Raw genomic sequence first — 14,533 nt, 5'->3', positions numbered from 1 at the left:
GTGCGTTTGTGCCCTCAAAGGGTACCAAAAAAACCGAAGTTGGTTTTACAGAATGCCTTCTGTGAAAAGGGAAAGCACTCCTCTCAGAGCTCATTTCAAAAAGTTGTACTAAACACCAGGCGTGTGCATGGCAGAGTCACCCCCTGACTGTTTATTGTGAATTAACTTGTACTATACACACAACATGTGGCATTAGAGGGACGTTCATAGCAAGATTGACATTTTGAGATTGCTCATGGGAATCCTTATTTGTGGAAGCACAAAAACAATTCACCCTGGCATGTGTTACACCTTCTCTAATTATACATGGCCAGGCCTGAGGAGTGGTGGTCCCCAGGTCCGAAACTGGCCTTGTGGGGGTGGCCAACGTGTATCTCCCTTTCTAATATTGAATACACCCCACTAGACCTGGCCCACCAGGGGACATATGCAAAAACAAGCGGAGGAGCCTGAACTTGTTTTGTTTTCAATTTTGCCACAAATTCGCAATTCCTCCACAAAATTGAAAAACAAAGTGTTTTTGGCCCCCAGCGGGGTCTCTGTGGGATCCCACCACCAGGCCGAGGGAGTCAGGGTATTCCTACCCTGCCCCCTTCTTATTTTTAACCTTTTTTCTTGTGACTTGGTAGAGTACAGGCCACAAGATGGCTGCCAAGACTTCCTGGTTTAACTGGTGGCAGCCAATCAGATCAGAGTATGAGATCTGCCAGATCTGCGGGAGGGTTTGCGCCCCTTGATGTTTAAATTTCTTTATTCTTTAATAACTCTAAAACTATTGAATTAATTTACACCAAATCAGAAAAAGGGCTAGCTTTCTGCCAAATTTGATGGAATTCCATCCAGCGGCTCAGACTGTAGTTGTGTTTAAAATCCCTATGGGCAATTGCATGGGAAAAATGAGTTTTGGGACACCCTCTTTTTCTCTGCCCCCCCCTTGAAAAATCATCCTGAAAACCAAAACTTTCAAGACCCTAGCTGAAGTGAGTGGCAAACTAATTTTGTAAAGATTTGCCAAACGGCGCCAACGTTATTAGCAAAGGAAAGAAACGCTTTGTCTATGGAAAGTAGGTCCTAATTATATATACATATATACACCCTTATCGACCCCTAAACCCTATAAAAATACCCTTGCCATGCAAATACCCTTGCCCACCCTAAACCCTAAATAATACCCTTGCCACCCAAATACCCTTACCAAGCCTAAGCCCGGTAAAAGTACCTTGCCACCCAAACACCCTTACCCACCTTAAGCCCTATAAATACCCCTGCCACTCAAATACCTTTACCCACCCTAAAAATAATCTTTCCACCGAAATACTGTTACCCACCCTAAATGCCTTAAAAATGCCCTTCATCTATCTATCTATCTATCTATCTATCTATCTATCTATCTATCTATCTATCTATCTATCTATCTATCTGTAACCTAGGTAGTTATAGTTAGGACCTAGTTGCCATAGGAATCACGTTTTCTATTTTGCCAATAGCTTTGGCACCGTTTGACAAATCTTCATGACATTTTTAAAACTATTAAGACAGTCCCCGTGCTGAAATCTGACTGGATGCCAACACTTTTACCAGGAAGTGTTGGCAGTCATTTTGAGACTCAGAGTTAGCTGAATCCCAAAAATAAAGTTACAAATAAAGAAAAGGGGGCAGGGTAGGAATACCTGAACCCCTAAGCCTGGTGCTGGGGTCCTTGGGGGACCCTGCCTGGGCCAAAAAGCATTTTTGTTTAAAAATTGATGGCGTAAATTACAGAGGATCGGTGAATTCCCGCAAAGATGTTTAAAAAACAACAAGTGCACTCTCCTGCACTTTGTTTAAAGTTTAGCTCCTGGGTGGGCCAAGTCACGGGGGCATGCCAATATATAATTTGCATGGCATCATTGATGGAGGGCAAGCTGTTGATTTTATTTCTGTATAAGTAGATACGACTATCTCCCACTGTAAACTACTGAGAACAGGGCATGTGACGCATTCTTGCTCAAAGGCACTAGGACGCTCTTCCAAACCCAGGCAAAAGCCTTGGTTTCAGGCACAAAAAATAAGAGGATGATTTTGATAGCACCCCCAGGTAAGCTACTAGACTCAAAGTATTCCTAGAAAGAAACAATAATATGTTAAATGCTGTTTCCTCCTGAACAGCTTTTGGAATCTGCACACGCTCTGCTGCTGCAACCTGGCCTGGAAACAGATGAAGTTGCACGGCTCACTGTGGGGACAGGAGTTGAGCAAGGCCCTGCTGGCTAACGTCATAGAGAGAGAGTGCGCCTCCTAGGAGTATTGAGAACATTGCAACCTAGCGGGCCACTCTACGTGTTCTGCATAACACTATATAATATACACTGTGATGTAATCAGGGCTGGCCTTAGTGCTGACCCCGCCCAGTGCAACTGTCTTTTTTAGTGCCCCTCCCCCATCATGTCCTCCTTCTCAGATCCTCCCACTATCACCTGGTAAACGTGCCCCTCATCTTTCCGTAGCTCCTCTCTAACATACATTTCCTTTTTTTTTAAGTGCTGGTAAAGGCTGGCTTTACTAATCCAGTCAGCGTTCCACATAAAATACAGTTCTGTTCTTTGCAACAGGCATGTTAACCCTCTGCACTACTTTCTGGCAAATCAAAACTGCCACTAGACAAACCTCCGGCCTCTTTCTTTTGCACGAACATTAATCACAAGAGTTATCTAAACATTTATATTGTGGCCTGAAAGCTGGATGCAAAAGGAACTCTGCAGCAGGTGCTTTTAAATGGTAAGTTATCTCTACATGCCTCCTTTTTAGGTCAGTGTCCCTCACCAGTCGCACTGCCCTAAAGCCGGCCCTGGATGTAACACTACAGACAATAAAACAGTCCAAGGTTTGCCAGGACAGTGATAGAAATAGGATGTTCATGCAAGCCTCCCATATGATTGAATACCTTTCCTTCCCTTTTAGATTTTGAAATGTATATATAAGCAGAACACACTGGTCTCTTAGCTCCGGGGTTCCTTACAGCTTCTCTGACACAAACAATGACTTTGTTGCATTAATGGGAAGCGGTGGGCCAACCTTCAAGCAGGAGGCAGGGATCTGTGTACCATTCGTGAAGTGACCCATCACGTCTCCTTCCACACCCCTGTCAGATCCCTCTGCTCTGCCCAGCTGGCCCTGGCCACGATTCCTTGCATTTGTAAAACCACCGCCGAAGGACGATCCTTCACCTACATCTCAGCAAAGAGCTATAACAACCTCCCCCTGCATCTCAGACAATCCCATTGCTCACCATCTTCAGGAACAACTTCAAAACGGGGCTTTTCGGATAAGGCCCCCTCCCCCGCCCCCCATCATCTTGAGACCCTCACGGGTGAGTAGCCACACCTTACCAAAAATGATTGATTGACTGATTGATTGATTGAAGTGACGACGCACGTAGCAGCTCTTGGCGCTATGCATTGGATTTCTGAAAATCTCACAAAGGTGCAATCTCTCTCTTCAGCAAGGAAGCTTAATGCTTCGAAGGCAAGATATAGATATGTTGAAGTTTTTTTGTTATAACTCTCCTGAATCAACAGTTGTATTGTAGAAGACAGCAGAAGTGCCTTATTAGAGAAATGTTCCCTGGTGCAGAGAGTGAAGGTGGCTGAGAGGACCTTACTAATTCACAGATGTATGGAGAACAGCTCCTTAGACAGGCATCCCTAAACTGCAAAGCCTGCAACCTGGGAAAAAAATGTATTCATCTATACTACTACACCATGGTGAAATAACTGGGTGCGGGTGTAAAGTCACATTTGTGACAACTAGACTCGACACTAAATTGAGTAATTTGCCCGCCCAAGTTCGAATCAGGTGCACAAATACTTTTGTGCATTGGGTTCTGTCAAGCTGCACTGCATGGCACAAATGTCACACAATACAGACAGCAGTATCTTTGGATGCTAGGAGTATTTTCATTCAGAAGACCACAGGGGCCGCATGTACGAACATTTGGAACTGCAATTTCCTAATTGTGATTCCATGTAGATCACAATTAGGAAATCACAATTCCAAATGTCAGAAGCTCCATTGAGTTTTTTTTGTGATTCCCAGTGGGTCGCAAATAGACCTACCTCATTACTGTTGGTAGGTCGCAATTTGTGATCCACTGGTAATCGCAAAACTCATAGGGATAGTGGCCTGCTGGGGTCAGCAGACCTCCATGTCTGTGATTGCTTTTAAATAAAGATTTTGTTTTTAAACGCAGCCCGTTTTCCATACAGGAAAACAGGATGTGTTTAAAAAGAAAAAAATGAAATGTTTCAGTTTAATTTTTTAAGAGTAGCCAGTGGTCCGTGGGACCCACTGCCTGCTCTCAGGGCTGGCTTTAGTTCTGGTGGCGCCCGGTGCAGCAATCTTTTTTGATTCCCCGACCCCATGACCACCTCCTCGGATTCCATCACTACCAACCTGCGTAAAGTGCCCCATACCCCCATAGCCCCTCTCACATACATTTCATTTGTTTTAAAGCGCTAGTAAAGGCTGGTTTTACTAATCCACTGAGCTATCCACATAAAACATACTTGTGTGCTTTACAGCAGGTATATTAACTCTCTGCGCTACTTTATATCAAGTCAAAACTGCCACTGGACAAAACTCCGATCTCTCTGTCTAGCAAGGACAATAATCACAAGAATTATCTTGACATTTTAAGTTCTTCCTGACGGCTGGACGCACAAGAAACTTTTCAGCTGGTGCTTGTAAATCCCAAGTTTTGTAAGTTATTGCTAAACACGGCACCCCCCTGAGGTCATCACCCCTCCAACCAGGTCAGCACTCGGTGCAGCTGCACCAGATGCACTGCTTTAAAGCCGGCCCTGCCTGCTCTTAAAAAACGTTTTTGCATGCATTCACAAAGAGAATGTGAATGAATTAACACCACGTTAAAATTGGTGTTACCTGAGATTGATTTGCGAGCACATTCATGCTCACAAAACAATCACACATACCATTCAGAGTCGATATTTGGAAGGGACGCCCTGAAGACGCCCCTTCCTAATACTGAATCGCAAAACCCAAATTGCGATTCAAGAACAAGTTGCCGAATCGCAATTTGGGCTTTGTACATCCCAAAAAGCATTTTTCTAGTTGAAAACGGGACTAGAAAAATGCTTTGTATACGTGGCCCCAGGTGATCAAACTACCTCCATCAGGCCACTTAAATGTGCTTGTTTTAGGCGTAACACTTTTAAAGAGCCTGGTCCTGTCACTAAGAGCAATCAACAGACATTAGCTTTCCACCAAAGCACAGAAGCCCGGCCTTTTACAAGTTTAAAGGAACCTCATTTGCTCGGTTGCTGAAGTTTTGGTTTATATTTGAGGCTGATCCTGTGAAACCAAAACTCCTACTTGTGGATGAAATGTGCTCTTCTAACAACCATAAAATTGAAAGATCCGAAGGTGTCGCTAATGTCAGATCCTAAAAATCGTCATCATTGAGGGTTTGCCAGAATCAGTAAAGGAGGACAATGGCACACATACCAAAAATGGTGATCAGGGAGTAATTTGCAGTTTGCTGATGAGTAATTAATCACTCACCTGACCCAGTCATCTTAACTTACCTCTGCTGGGTTCAGGGCCAACTTCTCGTCCAGGACTCTCCTTTGAACATACAATCCATTGGCCCTCTTTTCTCCAACTAAGTTCATTACGGCCAGAAGTAAATGCTGTTGACATTGAGGCAATAAATCTTAGATTTTAATGTGTATGTTGTTTGGAGTTATAACACTGAAAATATGTTTTTTGTTGTTGTTGTACATATGTAGTAAGTTCATGCTGATTGAAAGCGCTTACTGATTGTGTTGTGAAGGGGTGGAACAATATGCAAGCAAGGAAAAGGTCAACGCAGACAAATGGCACATTGGTCTAAAGTGGTATACAATGTACTCGGGTGGACAACATATAAGTTGGGCTTCGGGTTTTCTGCTTTCTATGAATACTCGAGACCTCATTTTCTGTGCACTCAGCTTTCATTCACACAAAACTGGAGCCCGAACAGAAAATCTTTCACTTACTTGGCTTCTGTGGAAGGTATAAGCAAAGACCTTGGAGACGGCTGAATCCAGAGATCCGGTGGGATTGCACCACTTGATCTCTCCCTGGTGGTGCTTAGTGAGTGATGCAGATAATTGTAAACCAGATATGACACGAAGATTGCACTGTATTTACAATACGGCGCACCACGGCGGTCTGTAATGGCACCTCATCTCCAGGCCTGGATCAGCATCAGGTGGCCCAAGTGGCTTGGTGAGCAGCCGCAGTTGAAGTAGTGCTAGTGGTGGGGAGTGCGTGCAACAGGCAACTCGATTTTGCCATGCTGTCCTGACCGTACTGGGGCAGGGGACGAATCTCCAGATGCTTCTTTTTCTCCATTGGGATCAGGTTCCTAATCTCCTTCGGGTTCTTAATGTGTCTGTGTTTGATGAGTGGTGGCTGGAAGGTCTCCGAAAAGAAAGGTCTCCTCTTTCCTCAGCATTGAAACAATGGCCAGAGGCCTCAGTTGAAGGACGTCCCTTGTTGAAGAAAAAAACTAAAGAAGTCCCAATAGAGAAAGATCCCCATTTCCAGTCTCCCAGGTTGGGAAATATCATGCACCCTCTAGAATACCAGATCCAATTTCCCATACTTTTCAAAGGTAAATCCCCTTTCTCTATTCTACTTATTTTCTTTTTTAGGTCTCGCTCAAGACAGTTTTAGCAGTTTTGGAGAACTCATGTTAGCAATATTTTTAAAAAGTACATGTAGGAATTAATACAGGCTTTGAGTGAGTCATCTTCAGCCATTGACTTTCATCAGTCTTCATTGCTTGGATGGGCTGTCCATCAGTGCCATGGTATTTTGAGGAATGTTACATTCACCCATTTGTTTTCCTATTGGTTTATGGTGCTCAATTAGTCCTTTTGATAAGCTGCAGAAACAGCAGACGTGTAGCTTGTAATTCAGAGTCAGTGTGTGTTCAGTGATGTATTTACTGACAAGATGACATTTTCATTTCTGATTTTGTTTCTGCAGAAAGCTTGGCCTGTTTTGCTTTATGGCAGGCTAAAGCTATATGTTATTCACTAACGACCATTCAAGTTAATTTGTTATATTTTACTGTCATGATACCATGTTGTTGTTCGATTTACATTTTTTTGTTCACAAAGTGAAATGGTGCACACATTTAAGCTTTATACAGTTGCATTGAAAATACTGTCCTGGCCCTATGTCAAACGTATCCACAAAGCCAGTGGTTCCCAAACTTTTGTCTTTTGAGGCCCCCACTTTATCATTACTAGAACCTGGGGACCCCCACTGAATCATTACTGGAATCCGGGATCCCCCCACCCCCCACTGAGTCATTACTGAAAGCTGGGGACTCAATCTGTTAGAATTATTTAATTTTCTAAGCAGTTGCAGAGTCCCTGAGGAGGCTTCGCAGGCCCCCATGGTCCCTGGACCCCTAAGCAATACATTTTTTCTGTTCATGCCTTTTCAATTCACCAACTCGAATGTCATCTTCTAACTCCGTTTTATAACACTCTTGTTTGATGGTACAATTTAGCTCTGCTAATGCACTCTGATCAACTAAGTGGTGCTTCTGCCAGTTTCTATAATACCTTAGCCCAAGAGTTCTACATTATGGTATTTTCTTTCTATGATAGCTGGCTACAACACACAGAAGATCACTCAACTGTTACCAAGTGTTTCTCCTAATAAGAAGCTTGACCTAATACCTTTGACATTGCATGTTTAAGAAAAGTGAGGGCTGTTGGCTTTGTCAATGCTGGTTTTGCTATGACATTAGCTTTACTAATCAGATAAATTTGTCTCTAGCCAGACCTAATGACCATTTTTAAAATTGTCTGTTTTTGCAAACCTATTGTCCAGGCTAACCACAAACAGAAACACAGTGTGTAAATTCAAAGACTTCTGAAACATTGATCTTCTTTGAAAGAGAAAGATACAGTTGATCATCACAATCAGATCTAGATGCAACTTTGTCACGCCCAGGATAGCCATCTAGGTAGATCACTCTATGAACAGAAGTCTTCTTCAACTGAAATCCATCTTCACAAGTGAACTTTTAATTTTTCTGTTGCTTTTCCTTTGCTCTGCAGCTAACTTTGCGGTACAATAAACCACCCAAGCTTCACGAGGATTCCTTTTTACTTGCGGTGAAGACAGCGCCAGCTGAGTGCAGCGTTGAGAACCCTAGAATCATGGAACTGATCATTTCTGTCATGTAAGTGGTGGGGATGGGAGGTTCGTGCTGTAAATTGTGGAACTTTCGCCATTGATTTTTCCTGTCATGGAATTTTACACTCACAGGTAGGTTGGGGGGTACTTAGACAATGTTCATGTAAAGCAAGCCGCACATTACCATTCGTATTCCCCCAGCAGGATAAGAGAAATACACTTAGAAATTGCAATGGCCACATAAGGTATCCCTTGTTCTTCCCTTCAAGGAACCAGTGGTAACCTTTTTGATCCACAACTCCAGGATTTGGTAGAACGTCATGAAAATGGGCTTTCAGATCTTTAACTTATCCTTGGTATCAAACAAGGTATCTTACCATTCCCCAGGCACAAACCTTGATCTCACCAATCATTCCTGATACCTATCTGGCATCCATCAAACCTAGTCATTGTGTACATTCTGTACAAATATCCATTGAGCAGCACTTAACTTAACTTATTATCATATACTGAATCATCTGCTCCCAAACATGCTCATAGGCCACAACCACACTGTGTGGTCATTCACCTAATTTGTTGCAATAGTTTATTATGCAATGTTCAGCTATTTGTAGATACACTATTATTTGTGGCCTCTGTTTTGTCAACACTGTCCTCCTTAGTGACCTGAGGCAGATCACTATTGCACCAGTGGTTAACAAAAGAAAGAAGGCTTATACTATTACCTGCCCTTGGGCAGACATAGTCAAGGGGAAAGGGAATGACACAGATCATAGGCATATCTTCATGTAATTTCTATTTTAGTGATTTTGGGATGTTTGGGAGCAGATGATCCAGGGTATGATATTAGGTTGTGTAGGTGCTGCGCTTATCCTCAGTAGGCAATGCGGACCCCTCCCACAGGGCCATACATATATATGGAAAATGAGAGGGGGCTGCCTGTCCCCCCTCCCTGAGCCTCTTTAGGTCCTGGAGAGCCCTTCCCCCAGGGGCTATGTTAAAAGAGGAGGGTGCTGCACAACCCTCTCCCTGATATCTGCCCCCAGGGCCCCCGTCACTCGTTGTTTATTTTTAGGGGGGGACATAACACAGGGGCCTGCTGTGAAAGCGTGGGTAGGGAATTCTCATGTGCTATAACCTGGCAGAATCAAAAAGGAAAGCTGGTCCACCAGGGTGAAAGGAATACCAGTTCCTGCCACACCTGGGATGGGTGCAGGCAGGGGAGCTGGCAAGGCTGTTGGGACCTTAGGGCTACCCCTGCATCTCTCAAAATCAAAAATTCTCTTGGGTACCCTAGTTGGCACAGGGACCTCAGTATTAAAAAGAAAAATAATAAATATAGTCAGTCGCTGCTTACTGCACTCTGAAGGGGTGGGTCAGCGCATGGGGGGGGACAAAAACTTTTAATAAAAGCCAAAATAAATAAATAAAAACTTGGCCTGCTCTGCCGCCGTGCCACTCCTCTTTCCCTCGTCTCTGCAGACACAGGCTCCCAGCGTGCCCTGAAGCAAATCCTGATGCTGCTCTGAGCAGCGTTAGGATTGGCTGGAGCGCCCAGCCAGGGTGCTCCCAGGCAGACTGGGAGCCTGTGCCTGCTCTCTCCAACCCGGCAACACAGTGCCGGGCTGGAGAGAGCACAATGGGCACGTCTGTTTGGCCGGCCCCAGACGGCCGGCCAAACATAAATGCGCACTGAGGGGAGTGCACAGTGCACTCCCCTCGTCATCCCCCATGGCAAGCCCTTTTAACAACAAAACAATAATAAACACAGTTGCTGCCGCTCGCGGGGTACGCTCCTCTGCCATAGCAGAGGAGCTGCTGCTGAATATAGTATTGCTGGCTCCTGCCTTGAAAGGAACCTGCAGGCTGCAGGGGTCCTGGGACTTCACTGCAGGCCATACTATCAAATATGATGTGGAGGACCCTGTGTGGGCACCATGACACATCAAAGTTTAACAAAAATGCCATAATTGGCTTCTGCGTGGCCCCATTTATTGGGGCCATTGTGGCCACCACAACCCTGGGGCGTCCCCAAGGCTCAATACAAAAATTAAAGCTGCGGGTGTCCGATACACCCACAAACATATTCAAAGTCTGTGTACTGCGGGTGTAGAGCTTTTGTGGGGGGTTGGGTGCAGGTCCTGGCTGAAGGTCAACCCTACTGCCAACTCCATGCTGAAACCGGCCAAAGACCATGTGCAACAAGGGGGTGGGCCTCATGGGAGTTGGACCAGGGGCTGCTCCTTCACTATGGCGAAGGAGCGTTGCCCCTCTGTCTGAGCCAGAAGCAGAAAAATAAAACAATAGTTCACTTTTGTTTTATTGTTTTGCTTCTGGCACAGCTAGCAGTGCAGGGAGGGGGTGGGGCTAGGCCACAGGAGGTGGGAGGGTGGAGGAGGAGAGAGTGCATCTAAGTGCGTATGTGTGTTTGGCCGACCGTCTGGGGCTGGCCAAATACACATGCACACTTAGGTTTCTCCAGCCTGGGTGTGTTTGACAGTGGGGCTGGAGAAACTGCACAGACCCCAGGGCTGTGTCTGAGCAGCAGACCAAGCGGCTCAGACAAATCCCAGTACTGCTTTAATGCTTAGTTTAGGATGAAAGCACCACCAGGATTGCTGGGGAGCCTGTGCTGGTGTCCCAGCAATGAATGCTGGGACACCACAAGAGGAGCGGCGAGTGAGGCTGCAGGGACGGAGGCAAGGTAAGTGCACTTTTTAAAATGTTTAAATGTTTACATTTAATTTAAAATGCTGCAGTTAGGTCAAGATGTCATTTAAAACATACTGTTGTAAACTAACAACACCACTGAAATTTACCAGTTATAGTTATCTGAAGTAACTATATTTCACTCCATACAGTGACTATAACTTGCGCCATCGTCATTACATAATTACTTCTCATATTACATCACTCATGACATACCTGATATTGATAACATGACTGCAACATCTGAAGTTGCACAAGGGACACATAAAACATTTATATATACAGACATCTTATTAATATTATCAAACTTGAAAATATCTTTCCTTGCACAAATATCTTTTACACAGAACTTTTCAGGATACAAAATTTATTGGAGTAAATGTGAGGCCCTGCCAATGACATAGTCTACTATCAGGCGAGTCTGTGTGCTTTGGAATGAGAGGGGTGCAGGAAAGTCTCTGATAACTGGGCAGCCATATCACTAGAAGATCACTGAGAGTTTGGAGAGTAATATGTGCCCTTGGGGGCTAAGATGAAATGAGACTATGCAAATGGGCCCACTTGAACGTTTCTTTATGGGACAGAGTCCTGACAATCCAAATGACTGTTGCACCAAGATTTAATTCTGCCTTTGGTATGCTCCCAATGCTGATCACCAAACAACTTCAGGCACAAATCGATTCAGACGTAAAATCATAGGTGTGGAGGGGATACAAACCTGGGCTGAAAGCATCCAAACTGTGGGCAGGTACTACAGATGGAGGACTCAGATTACCAGATATGTCATCTTTCTTTTTGGCATTTCATCGGTCCCAGTTGGCCTACTTTCTACAGAGAAAAGATGAGGCACCTACATGGTTAGCCCAAGAACATAACCTTCTAAAGTGTTCACACGGAACATTCCTAATATATGCATGGTTCCCCCTTCTTCCCCCCAACATTGATAACCCATTAGTTAAAGCCATGTTTAAGGCGTGGGAAACACCTCATAAGATGATTGGAGTACACCCACAGCTAGCTACGAAACTACCTATTTGGTATATTAGTAGTATAGAGATTGGATGCAAAACAGTTCAATGTTGAAATTGGCTTGAGGAGGGGCTAAACATCTTGATTAATTAGAGAAAGATGGTTCTTATGGACCTTTTCATCAGGTACAAATTGACTATGAATAGAGAGTCACGCACAATTAGAAATATTGTGTTCAAAGCTGGTTGGGAGACCAACAATGACTATAACCAGAAACTTCGTAGAAAATGTGCCTGAGATTTTTCACCTGTTTTTCACTCTATTTTTCAGCCTATTTTCGCTGGCTATAGAACTCCTTCTAACCAGGAGTAAAGTGCTTGTGCTCCCCTCTAAACATGGTTAAATTGGCTTATTTCCGATTGATACTTTTAATTTGCCTGAACTCAGAGCCTTAAGGTTAAATGCTAGGAATGTCAGAGTAGACCCGCATGATAGCTGCACCTCAGTGAGGCTCTGCCAGCTGAGAATAAAATCTGCCAATATTCCTTGAAATAAGTACCCAGCCCTGCTGTTACTACACACATACAAAGAGCTGTGGAGGACAATATTTTAAAGAGACTGATTTTGGCAAGTTGCAGCCCGTTTCTGCGGGGTCTAGAGGTGCGAGGGAGGGAGAGGCCTACCAGAGCAGATGCCTGACTCTAGATGATTCTGTGTGCCCCAACTCCGCGCTGTAGGCCTTAGAGAGGAGAGGACTGAGAGGAGACTGTGGAGGGGTCTGCTAAGGCTGCTAGGGACTGAATATTGAGGCTGGTGGCAGCAACGATAGATGATGTAATGGAAAGAGGAGGTGAGTGGGTTCAGACGGCTGGGCTGGAGAGTGGCCGCCTAGCTGGGATCAGGCCTGGCCACGCTCGTCTGGCTTGCTGTGTGATGCCCAAGGCCCGGTCTTGAGCTGGGGCTGCCGTGCTGTGAGAGCCTTACTGACGCAGGTGACAAGGCCCTGAACAGTGAGAGTGACCCCCTCCCTGGCGAGAGGCCATGGCTGTTGTGATCTTGTGATCCATGCGGAAGGCTATAGTTGGAGTGTGGATAACAGGTGGCCCCCACCTCCTTCTCAAATGCATACACCGAAAGGGCATTGGAAGAGACCCTCCTGTAATGCATGCCGGGAGCATCAGTACTGCATGAGAAGGCAAGGCAGGTCTGTGAGATAACCCACCAAACTCTGGAGCCTGTATGCAGAAGCGCATGGTTGAGCCCTGCCTAAAATACCCCATTGCCTTCATCTATTGGCAGTCAGTGGATACGCTAACACACCTTTGGACTCAGGGAGTTGTGCTGCTGTGGTCAGTGACCACTATATTGGGTAACTCAGTCTATATACACAGGCATGATGAGGTGTTTGTGCGCTACATCCCTCCCTGCCTCACTCCTGAAAATGCCATCTGCTTGTGCCCCTCAGTTATGAACAAGCTGCCTCTGAGATGTGGCGGGAACTAAACCTTGTTGTGGCACAGTGGAGACCTATGCTGCCTGGTGGAGTCCTGGATTGACCTGAGTGGAAGTTCTTTGATCCCATTTTAGTCCTACCTAGAGGATCCCTCTGACCCAGGGCACAATTATGAAGGGATGGGCAAGCAGGACTATAAAGTGTCGAAGATGCCATTTGAGAGCAAGAAGTGAGCTAATCCCACGCTAGCCGAGCGGCCCCAGGGGGCTGCCAGAGACTATCTCCATAGCAGGACATGAGGAGCCTCTTAAATGAGATGAAACACAGTTTGTGGTTCATCAATGCTGTGGTCACTGTTCGGAGACGCTCTCATAGATGCAGTTTCTGTAGAATGTGCATTGCTCCCTGGGACCCCGTCTTCCACCAGATTCACCAGTGTAGACCATCATCACATGTATATTGTATTAGAAAGGCCAAGACTCAATTTTGAGACTGGCCAGAGAATAGAGGGAAAATGCCTGTCAATATTCTCAGACTTCACAATGGCAGTGCAGGCAGCCAGACGGAAATTCCTACAGGCTGAGCATCTCTTCATGTTGGCCAGAGTCACATGCCCTGGTATAACCTGTCAATCTGATGATCAACGTGATCGGAAGACCCTGCTTCTTTACCAACCCCAAGGCAGCAGTCAAGTTCAATCAATCAATCAATCAATTAATCGTATATTTTTAGAGCGCACTACTTACCCATAGGGTCTCAAGGCGCTGAGGAGTGGGTCCTCAGGGATCCAGGTCAAGAGGTCCTTCCTGAACTGAGGCAGTGATGGCGACTGTCTAAGGTGAGGAGGTAAGGTGGTCCAACTTTTGTTGACAGGTATGTGAAAGATCTTCCTCCAGCCGACGACTTCTTTACCCAGTGTACATTTGGGAGCAACTGCTGGGACAAGCTGAGAGGTCTGGAAGGGAAGTACCAGGTGATGCGGTGGTTGTCGTAGCTGGGTCTGCTGTTGTGGAGGGCTCTGTTGGCGTGTACGAAGGATTTGAAGTTGATCCTCTTCTTGACGGCAAGACAGTGGAAGTTTTTCAGGTGTTCTGTAATGTGTTCGCAGCGGGGGATGTTTAACACGAGTCTGGCGGTAGTGTTCTGAATTTGTTGCAGCTTACTAAGATTCTTCTTGAAAGTTCCAGGGTGTTGCCTTAGTAA

General features: G+C 45.2%; 1 protein-coding gene across 2 annotated transcripts in view; it reads left to right on the top strand.

The window, feature by feature from the left end:
• LOC138303675 (alpha-2-macroglobulin-like protein 1) overlaps positions 1-14,533 on the top strand; it is a 599,538-nt gene that overhangs the window by 504,625 nt on the left and 80,380 nt on the right. For both annotated transcript variants that reach the window (XM_069242992.1, XM_069242993.1), the window contains exon 31: positions 8,121-8,245. In XM_069242992.1, the coding sequence (XP_069099093.1) occupies positions 8,121-8,245 (125 nt within the window). The remainder of the gene's footprint in view (positions 1-8,120; positions 8,246-14,533) is intronic.

The sequence above is a fragment of the Pleurodeles waltl genome, chromosome 7 (genome assembly GCF_031143425.1).
Source record: "Pleurodeles waltl isolate 20211129_DDA chromosome 7, aPleWal1.hap1.20221129, whole genome shotgun sequence".
Taxonomy (NCBI): Eukaryota; Metazoa; Chordata; class Amphibia; order Caudata; family Salamandridae; genus Pleurodeles; species Pleurodeles waltl.
This window is presented reverse-complemented; position numbering and strand designations above follow the sequence as displayed.